The 18,375-nt window shown below is 37.7% G+C and overlaps 1 protein-coding gene across 4 annotated transcripts in view; it reads right to left on the bottom strand.

Moving 5' to 3' along the window:
• The window catches only part of ATP8A1 (ATPase phospholipid transporting 8A1), a 266,338-nt gene that overhangs the window by 156,303 nt on the left and 91,660 nt on the right, over nucleotides 1-18,375 (bottom strand). For 2 of the 4 annotated variants that reach the window (XM_008017516.3, XM_008017515.3), the window contains exons 15-16: nucleotides 14,910-14,954; nucleotides 379-451 (exon numbers count right to left, since the gene is read on the bottom strand). In XM_008017516.3, coding sequence (XP_008015707.1) covers nucleotides 379-451; nucleotides 14,910-14,954 — 118 coding nt within the window. The remainder of the gene's footprint in view (nucleotides 1-378; nucleotides 452-14,909; nucleotides 14,955-18,375) is intronic. The other 2 variants (XM_008017518.3, XM_008017517.3) reach the window with 1 other exon arrangement.

Raw genomic sequence — 18,375 nt, 5'->3', positions numbered from 1 at the left:
GGTGGGTGGAACACCTGAGGTCAGGAGTTTAAGACCAGCCTGGCCAACATGGCAAAACCCTGTCTCTACTAAAATACAAAAATTAGCCAGGTATGGTGGCAGGTGCCTGTAATCCCAGCTACTTTGGAGGCTGATACAGGAATATGGCTTGATTCCGGGAGGCAGAGGTTGCAGTGAGCCATGGCCACTGCAATGGAGATCATGCCACTGCACTCCAGCCTTGGCAACAGAGTGAGACTCTGTTTCAAAATAAATAAATAAATAAATAAATAATCATGAAAGTAAAAAAAAGAAATATATAAACATAGATGATAATTCAGAGAAACATTCATTAGTTTTTATTCACTAACAAAAAGATAATGGTTTTATGTAACTTACATGATTATTTTGGAGATTTTCCAGCAATGATGAATCACTAAATGTTTTTTCATCTCCAAACTGTGAGTTCTGCCTGGAGGGGGTAAAAAATAGAGTAAACCCAGTTCATTTATATAAGCCCACTGATCTATTTGTTAATGTACTTTATAAGTAAAGTGTTATGTCTCCAAACCCTTAATAAATTAAGTTGGCCTGCATTTCTAAATAACATCACAGATTTCATGACTGCATCATAAAATATATTCAAGCATTCTAAAATGTGAAATATGTTTGCAATGTAATGAAAAATAGTATTTTATAATTCATTTTTTCTGGAGTTAAATTATATTGTAGCCACATGAAATTTTAAAAAATATAAAAAATAAAACTATTAAAACACCTGGAATTGAATTTCTTCCATTTCCATAATATTTTCAATTTTTAGGATTCTAAGAATTAACGAAAGCTATTATACAAAATAGTCTTCTATTTTAGTCATGAGAAATCTTTAAAATCTTTTATATGTAGTGATGAAAATCATATAAGAACATGAATAAACCATTTACAGAGTACATCAACATTTATCATTCATATCTGAGCAAATATTTATAAATGTATTACATTTGTTCTGTAAATGTAAGAACAAATAATGAAAGTATGGAATTTTTGTGTTGTGGCTATCTTCATATGAGCAAATGTATTATGTACTTCATATGATATAAATGGAGTCAATTATCTATGCAAACTAACTATCATTAATCTCATGGCCATACAATTTAATACAAAAATACTGAGATTCAAAGGAAAAACAAGGAACACAAGTGGGAATGTCAAAAGAAAAGGGTACAATTTGCAAAGTTTAGTAAAAATATATACATCTGAGCTTCAGTGCACAGAAGAAAATTTCAGATTTCAGTAAGGGAAAAAAATGTGTCCAATACTAAACAATTATAATCCAGAAAGCTTTTAATCACAACATTTACAAGTTACAAACAGTAAATGTCAACACGTCAGATATCAAGACTGTCATATTGTAAAGACAGCAGCTTGACAGGAAGGAAAACTCATTGAAGAAAATAGAATTTGAAAGAATAGAACATATATAGTATCTTCAATCAAACACATTTCTCCAGTAAACTTAAGGAGGAAGTTAGAATGTTTATAATGGAACACATATTTACATGTAGTAATTTGGTCTATTAAGTCTCCAAATCGTAAGAAAAATACATCTTTATTAGCAAGTAGAATGATCAAAATATCCTTGGGGGCCAAAGTGAACACCTCATCATCACTATCATTATTATGATTTCTCTAGTTTTAAAGATAGAAGAAAAAAACTGAGAACTTTTAAATGACTTATCAATGTGTAGACAAAAAGATAGCATATATCTCTCCTCCAAATTTACCATTTATTAAAAAGAGTTCATTACTTGAGGCTTTATGAAATTTTCCTATTAAAATACATTCATAAATGGTGTGCAGCTGCACTTTTCTACTTGTTAAACTGAAATGTCAAGGAATACACACAGTAACATCTTGCAAGAAGTCTATTTTCTTTCCAAAGAATTCCAGACTATAAGCCATTTAAATCTGAAGATACATCTTATTAATCTCACCAATTCTTTCATTTTATAAATCAGTTACTATAATTGACTTAATTTTCAAACATATTTATAAATGAGTAGCTCTAGATATGCAACTGAAATATTTACATGGACATACCCCACTTTCCATTCACTAATGAAGGTTCTGTCAAGAATAATGCAAAAAAAGAACTCTTCATCTAGAAAGTGACTTCCTTCCCAAGCTAACTAAAAAAACCCAAAACAGGGTGGGCGCAGTAGCTCAGGCCTGTAATCCCAGCACTTTGGGAGGGTGAGGTGGACAGATCACCTGAGGTCAGGAGTTCGAGACCAGCCTGGCTAACACGATGAAACCTCATCTCTACTAAAAATATAAAAATTAGTTGGGTGTGGTCCCAGCTACTCGGGAGGCTGAGGCACAAGAATTGCTTGAACCTGGGAGATGGAGGTTGCGGTGAGCCGAAATTGCACCACTGCACTCCATTCTAGCCTGGGTAATAGAGCAAGACTATGTTTCAAAAACAAAAACAAAAAAACCAGAAACAAAAAGCATAAACAACTCATCCTCTAATCAGACAGCCTGGGCTGGATGACTCCGGCATGGAGCTTCCATCACTCCTCTCCAAAATTGTACAAAATATTTACTTTTAGTAAAAACGAACAGAAAAAATTTGCAATGGTTAAAAATAAGAACCATCACATTAAAAGTAAAAATAATAGGACGGTTAGTTGACAAGCTATAGAATTTGTAAACTTTCACAAATAAAAATGCAAGTCAACATCAACATTTGGTTACATTTTTGCCTAGCAATTTTCAAGTGGCACTTTGCTTCCAAGGAGACAATGACATCATGGTATTTTGCAAGAAGCAATAAGGCAGGGAGTATCACAGTTAAGGTAAGGAGAACACAGCAGGGAACCCACAACGTTATATAATTTGCAGCTTCTTTGGGCTGACTTAAAAGTTATGATACATTGTAACTACTCATTTTCTGATCGTACAAAAATGAAGAATCTCTATAGCAATAAAAAAAGATTCAAAGAATATATGGCTTAATCAGTATTAGCTGTTCTTGCATATGACAGTAGGTACTAAAGACTTTTTTTTAATTCAAAATTCATGTCAACAGGAGAGCCACCAGAGAAAAGGAAGAAAAGAGATGAATCCATACTTTTCACCTTGTAAACCAAAATAAACTCCAGATGGATCAATGATTTCATAAATGTACTAAAGATATGTGAAATACATTTTTTAAAAAACTTATGAACGGAAAAAGCTTAATTCAGAAAACATAATACACAAATCTGGCTACATAAATCTAAATATTTCTGCACAGCAAAAACTATGGCAACAGGCCGGGTGCAGTAGCTCACACCTGTAATCCCAGCACTTTTGGAGGCTGAGGCAGGAAGACTGCTTGAGGCCAGGAGTTTGAAACCAGTCTGGGCAACAGAGCAAGATCCGCATCTGCAAAAAATTAAAAAATTAGCCAAGTCTGGCGGTGTGCACCTGCAATCCCAGCTACTTGGGAGGCAGAATGGGGAGAGCTCTGGAGTTTGAAGCTGCAGTGAGCTATGATAGTACCACTGCACTCCTGCCTGGGTGACAAAGGGAGACCATCTCTTAAAACAAAACCAACTTCTGCAAGAAAAGTCAAAATCTAAATGACAAACTGGGAAAAAATATTTCCAACTTATAAAGGTTAATTTCCAGGGAATAAAAAGAATTCCCAGAGATCAATTTACAAAAAGATCAGCAAGGTAGTACAACAATGAGCAGAGGATATAAACACACAGTTCACAAGGAAGGAAATGTAAATGGCTTTATAGATACATTCAACTTTACCTCATAATGAGAGAAGAGAAGTTTAAATGTGCCATTGTGGCAAAAATAAAACTTGACAACTTTCTGCTGTCGCAATTGTGGGAAAAATAGTAAAGCAAATATCATTGGTGAGAACATAAACTGGTACAAATTCTAAAAGAAAAGCAATTGGGCAAAATTTAAAATTTAAAATACTTTGATCCAGTAATTCCACTTCTAGGAATTTATATTGTTTAACTGGTACAAAATACTGTATATACAAATTTAGACTTTGCAGTACTTTTGTTTTGATTTTATTTTTCAGACAGGGTCTCACTCTGTCGCCCAGGCTGGAGTGCAATGGCACAATCTTGGCTCACTTGGCGTGCAGTGACATAATCTTAGCTCACTGCAACCTCTACCTCCTGGGTTCAAACGATTCTCCTGCCTCGGCCTCCCAAGTAGCTGGGATTACAGGCGTGTGTCACCATGCTTGGCTAATTTTTGTATTTTTAGTAGAGACAAGGTTTTACTATGTTGGCCAGGCTCGTGTCGAACTCCTGACCTCTGGTGATTTACCCACCTCGGCCTCCCAAGTGCTGTGATTACAGGTATGAGCTACTGGGCCCAACCCCTACAGTACATTTTTAATAGCAAAGAGTTAGGAAATCCAAAGGTTCATCAGTAGTGCTGCTTAAAAATACTGTGGTGCATTTACAAACAAAGGGAAGCTTTTTATGGAATATGAAAAAATCTCAAAGATACACTGTCAAATGAAAAGCTGGTACAAAGCAGTGTGTACAGTATGCTTCACTTTCTGTAAAAATAAGAGAAAAAATAAATGCATGAATATTTATAGGAGAGATCTGTAAGGATACACTTGAAATTGGTTGCACAGGCTGTCTCTGGTAGGGGAAATGGAGGGCTCCATGACAGGGAGGGGATCAAAACCTTTTCTTTTACACCCTTTGAATTTGTAACATGTTAATGCATTGTGAACTTAAAAAAAAATCAAATTTAAAACAAGTACAGAACCCATTAGTCATGTGAAATATATAAACACCTTACCATAAATGTACATTATATACATACACATATTACACTCATGCACACACGAAAAAAGCAGTATAACTTTAAAATAACACTGTTTTATTGTCTGGGTTTTTGTTTTGCTTTTATAAAATTCATCACTTTAATGAGTAAGGAACAGGGAGGGCAGCTCAGACATACCACTAGAATGGGAACTCACGGTTGTCTACACATTTGAACACTTAAGCAGGCCGAATGACAAACTACACATTCTTTAACATTCCAAATGTCCTCAGTAGACAGAATTGTTTAGCACATACAGGGAACTTCTTTATTTAGGAACTGGGAGCCTGCAATTAGGGGTACACAGAGAAAAGTATATGATTTTCAACACAGATCTAAATATTAGATTGGTGCAAAAGTAATTTGAGATTTTTGCCATTTAAAAAAAAAGAAAACAAAAACAAAACAAAAACAAAAAAAACTGCAAAAACCGCAATTACTTTTGCATCAACCTAATATTTTTCACATTTAACAAGTTTTAAGTAGAAAATTCAAGTTCTGAGTTTCCACATGTAGCTTTAACTTGTTTTAAACATGTTTATTTATGACATGGATAGATAATGGGGCTATTAAGATCATTTTCTCATACTGTGAGGCACTGCAAAATATATATGTAAATTCAAGCTAATATAGTCATTTTATCAGTCTAATGTAACTGAGTATTGATTTGGGAGTGAAGAGACAGCTTGTTAGCACCAAGCCACACCAATGGGGACAAGTGCACTTGCTTTTTATCCAGTGCGTGCAGGGCTGCTGCTCAGGACAGGACACCTGTCCGCATTGGGACAGGTGTACACTGGACCCTGGGCCAGCCTGAAGAGTACTTACGGTCTCCTCAATTCCATTTCAAAATTCATCACAAGGTCCAGGGTCAATAATCATTTCCAGAAAGAGCTGCCATGTGGGCCACTCACACTGAGGTGTACATGCCAATGGCTCAAAGGGTAGGCAGCCCTCCAGACATCCCTCTGGGAAAAGGCCTGAAGTCAGCCAGTGACTCTGGGGCCCCTGGCTTACCCTTTGATGTCTGCTGTTCCCCAAGTAGTTCCACTCACAGTGATGGCCCACTCACAACCTCAACCACCTTGACACTGATCTCTGTAGTTACAACTCTTCTTCTTGTATTTTCAGAATTACCTGCCCACTCCAATGAGTGGCTTCATGAATCGGATGAGGTCTGTCTCTAAGACTTGCGAGACTTTTGCAGGGGGCTTGCAGTCCTTGGACACAGGGAGCCTTTGCAGGGGGCACCACCAACTCATCTCAACAGGAAGTCGCTGGCTCTTCGACTTGGACCTGCAGGGAGCTGAGCTCTGTGCCTCTTCCTCCTCTTAGAAGGAGTGGATCTAAATAGGGACCTAAAAACTGCTCCTAGCTCTTGCGCCACCTCCATCTCTCTCCCTGTTTGGTAAGACATTCATGAGGCTTTCCTGGGCCCTCCTGTGCAATTCCATGAGGTATGGGCCAGGTGTTAGTTGCACTAACACTCTAACACCTGAAGGTATTATAATGATGATCTGATGGTGGGTATCACGACAAAAGTCTGGCTCTCGGGGCCCTCGTCTTTCTGCTTTTAGAATCTGATTCTTTAAGTTAACATAATTTTGATATAATAGTAGAGGCTCAGATTTCTTTTTTCTCTCTCAGAGGTCAGAGGTGATAAAACATGCTGATGATATCTCCTATTTGTCTTGGAGCCTCTTCTATATTGAAGGCCAGGTGAACACACGCCATTGACACATGCTCTGTGGAATGCTTCATAAAGGACTTGGTATAAAGAACTGATGGAACACCACCTATTCGACAGCCATGGCCATCAGCGGCAGGCAGAGATCCATGCTGGTGTCAAAGCTCCTTGCTGTGGCTGGTGTGAAATGGAGGTGGTTGTCAGGGAGGAGGCACCATGCAGTATAACCTGTCTGCAGTGGGCACCCTGTGTCACCTTGGAGGTTCTCCTGGAGGACCCACTGCTGCTGCTGCTGCTGCTGCTGCTCCTGGGACCTCTGGCCTTGGGACCTGGCCAATAAAGCATTGTTTTGGGGGGAAGTTCTGTACCTCCTGGTTTTCAATGGCACAGTTGGCTGCAAATCAAAATTCATCGTAGGGAGATTTAATTTTTATAAATAAATTTTTCATTCAAAGTAAAGTCCAAAAATATGAGCGAGCGATTGAATTCAGTAATAATATTTTTGTTAGATACTGGTTTTGACCAAAGTAATGAGGCTTGGTTTTCTATGCAATATGGTTTGGTTGTGTTTCCACCCAAATCTCATCTTGAATTCCCACATGTTGTGGGAGGGACCTGATGAGAGGTAATTGAATCATGGGGCAGGTCTTTCCTGTGCTGTAATCATGATAGTGAATAAGTCTCTCGAGATCTGATGGTTACTACAAGGGGAGATTTCCTGCACAAGCTCTCTTTGCCTGCTGGCATCCACGTAAGACATGACTTGCTCCTCCTCGCTTTCTGCCATGATTGTGAGGCTTCCCCAGCCATGTGGAATTATAAGTCGAATAAACCTCTTTCTTCTGTAAATTGCCCAGTATCAGGTACATCTTTATCAGCAGTGTGAAAACGGACTAATACATTAAATTGGTACCAGTAGAGTGGGGTGTTGCTGAAAAGATACCTGAAAATGTGGAAGCAACTTTGGAATTGCGTAATAGGCAGAAGTTGAAACAGTTTGGAGGGCTCAGAAGAAGACAGGAAAATGTGGGAAAGTTTGGAACTTCCTAGAGACTTGTTGAAGGGCTTTGACCAAAGCCCGATAGCGATATGAACAACAAGGTCCAGGCTGAGGTGGTCTCAGATGGAGACGAGGAACACGTTGGGAACTGTAACAAAGGTGATTCTTGTTATGTTTAACGAAGAGACTGGCAGCATTTTGCCCCTGCCCTAGAGATTTGTGGAACTTTGAACTTGAGAGAGATGATTTAGGGTATCTGGTGGAAGAAATTTCTAAGTAGCAAAGCGTTTAAGAGATGACTTGGGTGCTGTTAGAGGCATTTAGTTTTATAAGGGAAGCAGAGAATAAAAGTTCAGAAAATTTGCAGTCTGACAATGTGATATAAAAGAAAAACCTATTTTCTGAGGAGAATTTGAAGTTGACTGCAGAAATTTGCATAAGCAAGGAGAAGCCGAATACTAATCGCTAAGATAATGGGAAAAATGTCTCCACGGCATGTCAGAAGTCTTCACGGCAGCCCCTCCCACCACAGGCCCAGGGGCCTAGGAGAAAATGGTTTCATGGGTCAGGGCCAGGGTCCCCATGCTGTGTGCAGTCTAGGACTTGGTGCCCTGTGTCACAGCCACTCCAGCCATAACTAAGGCTGCTTTCACAGGCTGGCATTGAGTGTTTGCAGTTTTTCCAGGTGTGTGGTGCAAGCTGTCAGTGGATCTAACATTCTGGGGTCTGGAGGACAGTGGCTGTACCCTGTAGAGCTACAGGAGTGGAGCTGCCCAAGACAATGGGAACCCACCTCTTGCATCAGTGTGACCTGGATGTGAGACGTGGAGTCAAAGGAAATGATTGTGGACCTTTAAGATTTGACAGCCATGCTGGATTTCAGACTTGCGTGGGGCCTGTAGCCCCTTTGTTTTGGCCAATGTCTCCCATTTGGAATGGCTGTATTTACCCGATGCCTATACCTCCATTATATCTAGGAAGTAAGTAACTTGCTTTTGATTTTACAGGCTCATAGGCAGAAGGGACTTGCCTTGTCTTGGATGAGACTTTGGACTGTGGACTTCTGAGTTAATGCTGAAATGAGTTAAGACTTTGTGGGACTGTTAGGAAGGCACGATTGGTTTTGAAATGTGAGGACATAAGATTCGGGAGAGGCCAGGGGCGGAATGATATGGTTTGGCTCTGTCCCCAACCAAATCTCATCTTGAATTCCCACGTGTTATGGGAGGGACCTGGTGGGAGGTAATTCATTCATGTGGACAGGTCTTTCCTGTGCTGTTCTCATGACAGTGAGTTAAGTCTCACGAGATCTTATGGTTATTATAAAGGGGAGTTTTCCTGCACAAGCTCTGTCTTTGCATGCTGCTATCCATGTAAGACGTGACTTACTCCTCCTTGCCTTTTGCCATGATTGTGAGGCTTCCCCAGCCACGTGGGGAATTAAACCTCTTTCTTTTGTTAATTGTCCAGTCTTGGGTACATCTTTATCAGTAGCTTGAAAATGCACTAATAAACTATGTGACTCAACATATTTCTAAAGGCAGTTACAAAACAGGAATTTCAAAAACATTCTGTGAATCGACTGCATTACTGGAATAAACAAATTACCTGCCGAGGTGACTGCTTTGAAGACTAACATGAATTTGGATGTGTTAGATCTCTTTGTTATACAGTCACACCTGGAAGAATGTTTCAGTGAGCCTAGCTTTTGCAGCAGAATAAATGAATACCACTCACTTCATACATAATTATAGACCAGAATGAAATGAGAAAATAAATAAGCCCAGAGGATAGAAAATACAGTGTAGTACTATCCGCTGATATTGTGATAATACTAAAATCCACAATGAAATGACTAAGCACAGAACACTTTAAGGTGATCCTCTGGGGAATCACCCTCATTAGCATTTAAGCAATTATCAACAAGAACAATGAGAAACTATATAAAACAGTTGAGAAAAAACAAATCATATGTTATTTTGGATTTGCTTCAAAATGATAGTGGGGGAAAGGCATAAATGAACTGGTCTTAAGTGCATATTATTGAAGCAGGTGGATCAGTACATCTGTCTGCTTTTGTTCACGCTTAAAATTTTCCACAACAGAAGACAGAAAATGAGAAACAGTAATTATAGAAATACACAGTTTTAGAAAATGAGCATATCTTAGGGCTACATTGATGTTAAGAATAAATACATTTTTCCCTTCTAATCCAAAATACTGACACTATCAATCTAGAGAAGTAGATTTTTAATAAAAAGGAATTAATCTGGTTAACTCCTTAAATAAAAAGGAATTAATCTGGCATAAAAAGGTTATATGCCAGCTGATGGTTCTTGGCAATGATGAGAAAACCAGGTTAATTTGCAATTGGTAGCTACTGGTTGGGAAACAGTTTTATCTCTATAAACTATTTATATCAATATACCTAAGTGAGTAGAGCTACAACCATCATGTGATTATCTTTAATGTTAACAGAATATGTGGAAAGACTTAATATATTACAGGTTGCCTTCAAACTCAACTAAATGTAAATATGTAATCTACATATATCTAAGAGGTAATTATGTTTTCTTGGCATTTTGTGAATACTGGTTCAAGTAGGGCAGTAAAATACATATAAGCTCATGGGTTTTATACATGGAATTTAATGAATTTTACATGAAACTGAAGCTGCCGAACAGCCATACTGGAATGCCCTTTCAGATTTTGGATTTATAGAGTCATCTACACTCTTTACTCCTGAAGATCAGCGTGAAGATGCAGTCAGATGCCTGGAGCACAGGATTCAGCTGGGATCACACTTTTGATCTTGGTCTCACTGGCAACGTGAAACCAAGTGGATGAGGTTGAGCAAATGCTCAAAGTTGTGCAAAGTTGTATGCCTTCAGCTAACTCTACTCAAATGTGTTAAATTTTACCTGCTTCATCTGCTCTTGCCTAACACCACAAGAAATTTACTGGAAGAAATTCTAGGTTGAAAAATATTAAATGAAAAAGAGAAACATCAAGATAAAATGACTGAAATTGCAAGGCTATATCTTGTGATCTAAAAAGCAGATAGTCTTTAAAGTTCTTTAAAGTCCATAGGATGTAATGTAACCAGTACTGTTTTATAACCAGGCTGATGTAGGTTTCAACTCTCACATCTACTCGTTTTATAATTTTGGGCAAACTGCTTATTAGCTTCTTAGCCTGAATTTCACCATCTTTAAAATGGCCATGTCAAATATGTCATGAGGATTAAGTGAGAGCACCAGAACTAACACTCAGTGTGGGCTTACTATGTGCAGACACTATCCAAAGCACTATACAAACAGAGCTCATTTAATCTTCAAAACCTCCTGATGATGCAACTATTATAATCTACATTCTTCCAGATGAGGACATGCAGGCAGAGAGTTAAGTAACTTGCTCAACAGCACCAGAAGAATGAAAATCTAAACTTGGTTGCTTAGTATCCAAAGCCCACATCTTTGATCACTCCACATAACCCTGGACACAGTGGCAGCTCAGGAAACATTAGTTCTTTCATTTTTGCAGGCCTACAGGTAATTAATTATTTTATAGATGGAGAATCCAATTATATATTTAAAATAAAGCTTGAGGCTGGGCATGGTGGCTGACACCTGTAATCCCAGCACTTTGGGAGGCTGAGGTGGGTGGATCACCTGGGGTCAGGAGTTTAAGACTAGCCTGGCGACATAGTGCAACCCCATCTCTGCTAAAAATACAAAAAATTAGCCAGGTGTTGTGGTGCCTGCCTGTAGTCCCAGCTACTCAAGAGGCTGAGGCAGGAGAATCACTTTAATCCGGGAGGTGGAGGTTGCAGTGAGTCGAGACTGCGCCACTACACTCCAGCCTGGGTGACAGAATGAAACTCCATCTCAACAAATAAACAAACAACTCACTTTACTGTAATGGTAGTGAAAGCCTTTCCTATTGTTATGTTTTAAAATCATTACTATCTAAGTTTATATGTAATTATAAGTGGAAATGTACAAGCAACTTATGACAAAGCTGACACTTCTTATTTGGAGTTACCTAGTTTAGAATATCGAATTTTCCAAAAGGGTGTTTTACAAAAAGAACTTACTAAATTAGATAAAATGACATCCTCTCTTTCCAGCACCAATAAAAGTTATGAAACAACTTTTATCGAAAGTAGAATATTTTGAATGACCTGAGTGAACAAATACCAATTTTTAACATTTCCTTCCAATATTAAGAAAAATATGGGGAAGGCAATTTCTTGTTAGGAGTAACTGAGTTATTTTAGAGGATATGTATATCACTTCTACACTAATGAACAATATTTAAAATTAACAGAATTATGTTAATGTTACAGAAAAGCAGATATAGTCAAAATTTTAACTACTTCTCAAAGGATTAAATAAGAGGGAATATATACAATATTAAACTTGAATTATCCACTAATAGTAAGATGCTTTGGTACATTTAAAAATGTTAAAAATTATGAATGAACTCCCATTCACAATAGCTTCGAAGAGAATAAAATACCTAGGATTCCAACTTACAAGGGATGTAAAGGACCTCTTCAAGGAGAACTACAAGCCACTGCTCAGTGAAATAAAAGAAGACACAAACAAATGGAAGAACATACCATGCTCATGGATAGGAAGAATCAATATCGTGAAAATGGCCATACTGCCCAAGGTAATTTATAGATTCAATGCCATCCCCACCAAGCTACCAATGACTTTCTTCACAGAATTGGAAAAAACTGCTTTAAAGTTCATATGGAACCAAAAAAGAGCCCGCATTGCCAAGACAATCCTAAGTCAAAAGAACAAAGTTGGAGGCATCATGCTACCTGACTTCAAACTATACTACAAGGCTACAGTAACAAAAACAGCATGGTACTGGTACCAAAACAGAGATATAGACCAATGGTACAGAACAGAGCCCTCAGAAATAATACCACACATCTACAGCCATCTGATCTTTGACAAACCTGACAAAAACAGGAAATGGGGAAAGGATTCCCTATTTAATAAATGGTGCTGGGAAAATTGGCTAGCCATAAGTAGAAAGCTGAAACTGGATCCTTTCCTTACTCCTTATACAAAAATTAATTCAAGATGGATTAGAGACTTAAATGTTAGACCTAAAACCATAAAAATCCTAGAAGAAAACCTAGGTAATACCATTCAGGACATAGGCATGGGGAAGGACTTCATGTCTAAACCACCAAAAGCAACGGCAACAAAAGCCAAAATTGACAAATGGGATCTCATTAAACTAAAGAGCTTCTGCACAGCAAAAGAAACTACCGTCAGAGTGAACAGGCAACGTACAGATGGGAGAACATTTTTGCAATCTACTCATCTGACAAAGGGCTAATATCCAGAACCTACAAAGAACTCAAACAAATTTACAAGAAAAAAACAACCCCATCAAAAAGTGGGCAAAGGATATGAACAGACATTTCTCAAAAGAAGACATTCATACAGCCAACAGACACATGAAAAAACGCTCATCATCACTGGCCATCAGAGAAATGCAAATCAAAACCCAATGAGATACCATCTCACATCAGTTAGAATGGCAATCATTAAAAAGTCAGGAAACAACAGGTGCTGGAGAGGATGTGGAGAAATAGGAACACTCTTACACTGTTGGTAGGATTGTAAAGTAGTTCAACTATTGTGGAAAACAGTATGGCGATTCCTCAAGGATCTAGAACTGCAAGTACCATATGACCCAGCCATCCCATTACTGGGGATATACCCAAAGGATTATAAATCATGCTGCTATTAAGACACATGAACATGTATGTTTACTGCAGCACTATTCACAATAGCAAAGACTTGGAATCAACCGAAATGTCCATCAGTGACAGATTGGATTAAGAAAATGTGGCACATATACACCATGGAATACTATGCAGCCATAAAAAAGGATGAGTTCATGACCTTTGTAGGGACATGGATGCAGCTGGAAACCATCATTCTTAGCAAACTATTGCAAGAACAGAAAACCAAACACCGCATGTTCTCACTCATAGGTGGGAACTGAACAATGAGATCACCTGGACACGGGAAGCGGAACATCACACACCGGGGCCTATTGTGGGGTGGGGGGAGGGGGGAGGGATGGCACTGGGAGTTATACCTGATGTAAATGACGAGTTGATGGGTGCTGACGAGTTGATGGGTGCAGCACACCAACATGGCACATGTATACATATGTAACAAACCTGCATGTTGTGCACATACACCCTAGAACTTAAAGTATAATAATAAAAAAAAGAAGTTTAAAAAAATGTTAAAAATTACTTGTATGTAGGTGTCAAAATGTATGACACTCCAAGCAATGGGCGTGTGGTGTCTCATCAGTTGTCACAAGAACCAAATAGCTGCCTGTCATTAACCCTAGGTGTTGTGAGATTTACTGAAAATTTTTACCAAATCTTCACTTCAGTGAAATAAATTCCCTGTTGAAAAATATTTAAATGATGTTATTCGACTTCAAAGTATATTGAAAATATGGCTTCATCATCAAATACACGAGTAATATGAAAAATAAAAATGTAATGACCTACAAATTCTCAATGTTTCTAAAGTTACCAACATTAAAAGAAACTATTTCCTGAAATTTCATTTGCCCACCAACTCATGATGAATTATAGAAATATCAAAATAAATTTGGACTCTCCAAGATGAAAATATACATTCACAAAGGGGAGGAATTTTAAGGTTAAAACCAACAAAAAACTCATAAAGTAGTGAAGTTAAACCTATAACACGCTGCCTTTAATGATGCCAAAATTAAATATATTAAAGTGCTTGGTAGCATAGTTTTCTAACATTCGGTGCAGATTTTTAAAATGTTCACTTTATAGCCTGCATACAGACTTATTAGAATAATCGTAAGAAACACAGAAGGAAATTTCTACTGCTTGGGCATGTTTCAGTAGCATCTTTTAGTAGCTCTGTAAAGTACATAAGTAGTGGCAGAAGGTGGCAGTACTGAGCTAGAAAAACCTCAGATGGCTTCAGGAGCTGTAGCTGAAACCTGAGGTAGTCCAAAGCCCACACTCTCAAATTGATCATTAGACTTTATTATAGATAAATAATGTAAAACTCTGGCAAACCTAATCTATAAACTACATGTTTCTAAAATAACTAAAGTTTCTCCATCAAAAATCAGAAATATTCAATAGATTTCAAGAAATATCTACTTTACAGCATTGTTATCCTACCAGCTCAGCAATATACTATATATATACATACATACACACACACACACACACACACATACATATATATATATAAATAAAAGATAGTGAAATGTGTCTTACAAAACAATAAAATGCAAACCTTTTAAAGGGATCAATGAGGCGGAAAGTTCCATAGGGCTTACCATTCATCAGGAGAGCAGCCATAATCCTCAGGTTCAGGGACATGGCTTCAGAAAGCAAGAAGAGAGGTAGAAAGAGAGGAAAAATAATCACAGAAAGGCTGGAAACATAAAACCACGAAGAAGGGAAGTATAAAAAGATGGATCACTGAAAAGTTAACAAAATGAACTTTTAGTTGAATCTGAAAGAATGGCAGTTAGTACAGTAAATAGAACATAACGATTCACGGTAGCTAAGCAGGTTTACAAAGTTATCCTGTAACTATATAGCCAATTTGCCTCTTCACTACAACATTTACTTATTTTATCTACAAAATTCACAATTCAGTAGGAATTATTTGAACTTAGTAGTTTAAATACGTGCTAAAGCCAATGAAAAATTAATCATGTGTTATATAATCAGAATAAAATGTTTTAAGGTAACAAACATGCTAATATCTTGAAACAAACTATCACACTAATAAAATTTGTTAAATACATTTTGGAAGTAACTTTGGCTACCATGAGATGATGGTTACTTCAAAGGGCACATTAAAGTAAAAGTTACCTGCATTTCTATAATTAAACGGAACCTTAGTTTAAGAGATTAAATGATATTCAAAAATGTTCACTTAAACTATAATTCACTCATTAAAACACTCTTTATCTCAAACAGAAAACATATTCATCAGTAACTTCTTTAATTTCATCAATTCGCTCATCTGAACACTAGGAAAGTCTGATAGATGTATTTCATTCCAGCCACTCATGTATTCAACTGGAAGGGTCCCATAATACATGACAGACCAGATTTTCTTATTTTCCGTTTCTTTCATAATATAATCATTCGATACTTTTCCTGTAAATTTACTAGACATAGAGTTTTAAAATGCAGAGTTCAGTACAAATGAAAAGTCACTGTTATTTTTGACAAATATACAATAAACTTTGTTAAAAACTCATGGGATCCTTTTACTCCCTAAAAGTTCAACCCAGCCAAGGCAGGGATTTCATCATTCCAAGATACCTCTTCCACTACCAAAACATTAATTTGCTTCCAGTGCAGTATCCACTATATCACTCCAATCACAATGGAGGTGGTCCCTTTTAACTCACTATTTTCTCTCCTACCAAAGGGCTTTTGTGCCTGTTAACGAAGAAGGGCTAATCAAGTCCTTTGCAGGCTGGACTCCAAGAAAAGGAGTTGGCATGCTGCAAAGCTCTGTGGAAACTGGCTGCAACTCCATGTTTAAAGCAATCACTTCTGATCAACCTCAAGGCTTGGACCCTAGCCCATGGACTGTGCCAGGGAAGGGCCTGGTACTACCCAAGCAACACTGAGCATGGTCCTGCCAAGCTGCACTAGCCCCGATCTCACACCAGGACACGGGATAAAATTTCCCAAGTCATGCAGCTTAAAAGTTCCAGAGCTCAAGTGTCAGAGACCCTCTCCCCAACTCTGGCTCAGCCCTGGAAGAATTCTGAGCACTACCTAGAGCCCAGTGAGCAGTAGGTGGCCCGCACACCTGCCACTGATCCTATATGCAAGTTTCCCTCTGACTGCCGCTCCAGAAGCTCTGGTGTCTACGTGGTATCTGGCTTTTTGCCTTTGCATGTGCCTGTGCTGTAATATCTACCTGGTAAGTTCCTCAATCAAATTCATTCTTAGATCTCAACTCCAGAATCACTTTCTTAGGCATATTTCCCTGCCTTCCCTGTTTCGATCAAACCACCCATCATAGCCTCACATAGACCTCTATACTGTTAGGACTTTATATTCATCTATATGATTACTTAATTAGCATCCACTAACTACCAAATAGACTATACACTTTAGGCAGGAGGAAATCATGTGAACTTTTGCCTATTTTACCTCCATTATCTGTCAAAGTGTCACATGCATCAACACTTCACATATGCAGTAAATAAATGAATGGGGTTGACTGGCATTCATCACAAGTCATGGTGAGCAGTAAGATAAACATGGTTGTAACAAGATCTTGGGGGTATTATAATTGTGAAATTTCCGTGGTGAATCTCTTCTTGGGGTTAAAGTAGCAGCCAATCCTTTCGGCAAAGATATAGCTAAACCAAATACTGTCAAGTAAAGTTATTCACATAGTATATTCATATATAAAGATTGCTTTTAAAAATTTATTTTTCATTTAAAGGGAAAATGCAAATGATGTTAATATGAATTAAATGTCTTGTCCACACACACAAAGCATTATTTAGTTTGCTTAACAGAGTTTCTTTTTATAGACTGTACGTTGTTAAGCCTCATCCAACTTATTCTAAAAGTAAGGTCTAAATTTTTTTTACAAAGATGGCACTTAAGGCTGTATCCCAGAATCTTTACTCATATTGAGATTTGTAGCCACTGAACGGAGAAACTGCTTACCTATTCCGGGTATTCAAGTAATTATTATAAAACTGACTTATTCCCTACAGGAAGCAATTAGCTGAAATGATATTTTAATAACTAATATTTACAGTAAAATATCTAGTTTGTCATAAATTAAATTTACAAATGATGTCACAATTACTTACATTTTACTGTAATTGTCCCATAAAAACATCTAATGAAATAATCTAATAATTTTAAGCACACAGTGCATTCCTAACAAAAAGTTGATTTCTACAAGATAATCATCATTGGCAACTACGTACAAATCTTTTTTATTTTATTGCCCATCACGAATCCAATTTGGGGCAAATTTTGGGGAAAATTTATTAAAATTAAATTCTGATGCACTGTTTTAAGTGTTAATTATAATTTTCTTACAAATGTATAGAATACACAGAACTAGCTAGGAATTATACTATCAGGAAACTTCAAGCCTTATTTTTCTAACTGAAAAGACACAACTGAACTCACTTGAACCCTATCGGGGTGAAACTGAGCTGCACCTGATGTTTTGGCGACATTGAGGCAAAATCAGCTCTGCACTTGTAACTCCAAATGCTTTTGTCAGGATATGAAATTTTGTGTTACTCTCTGGTTTTGCCACCTTCCTGGGGGGATTAACAACTTGGTTTCTTCCACTGGGATTAGAAGTTCTCATACATAATATTTCCCACATCAAGCAATTGTTAAATGCTGCTCTGGGGAAAATGGGATAGCAAAACCAGGTGATTTCCCCCGTCTAGATTCCCATAAGCCAAGAGTGCCCAGAGGAAATCCACACGGAAAAGTGCTTGACAGTAATTTCTCTCACCCCTTCATATCTAACCATGGAGACTGGCTGTAATTAAGTAACAGTGTTATGTTCCCTGCTGTAAACATGTGGTCAAGTCAGAAGTCATGGTTTCTCCAAAACCTTCAGACATCAACAACTCTCTACGATGCTAACAATCCAATAACCCACCAGGATGTGTTTGGAAAGGGACACTGATAAAAACTCAAGGTTAAGGATGCCTAAAAGCACATACACAAACATGATCACTGGCAGCAGTTTAACTAGCTTTACTCTACATGGCTTCTGGTATT

The sequence above is a fragment of the Chlorocebus sabaeus genome, chromosome 27, assembly GCF_047675955.1.
Source record: "Chlorocebus sabaeus isolate Y175 chromosome 27, mChlSab1.0.hap1, whole genome shotgun sequence".
Classification (NCBI taxonomy): Eukaryota; Metazoa; Chordata; class Mammalia; order Primates; family Cercopithecidae; genus Chlorocebus; species Chlorocebus sabaeus.
This window is presented reverse-complemented; position numbering and strand designations above follow the sequence as displayed.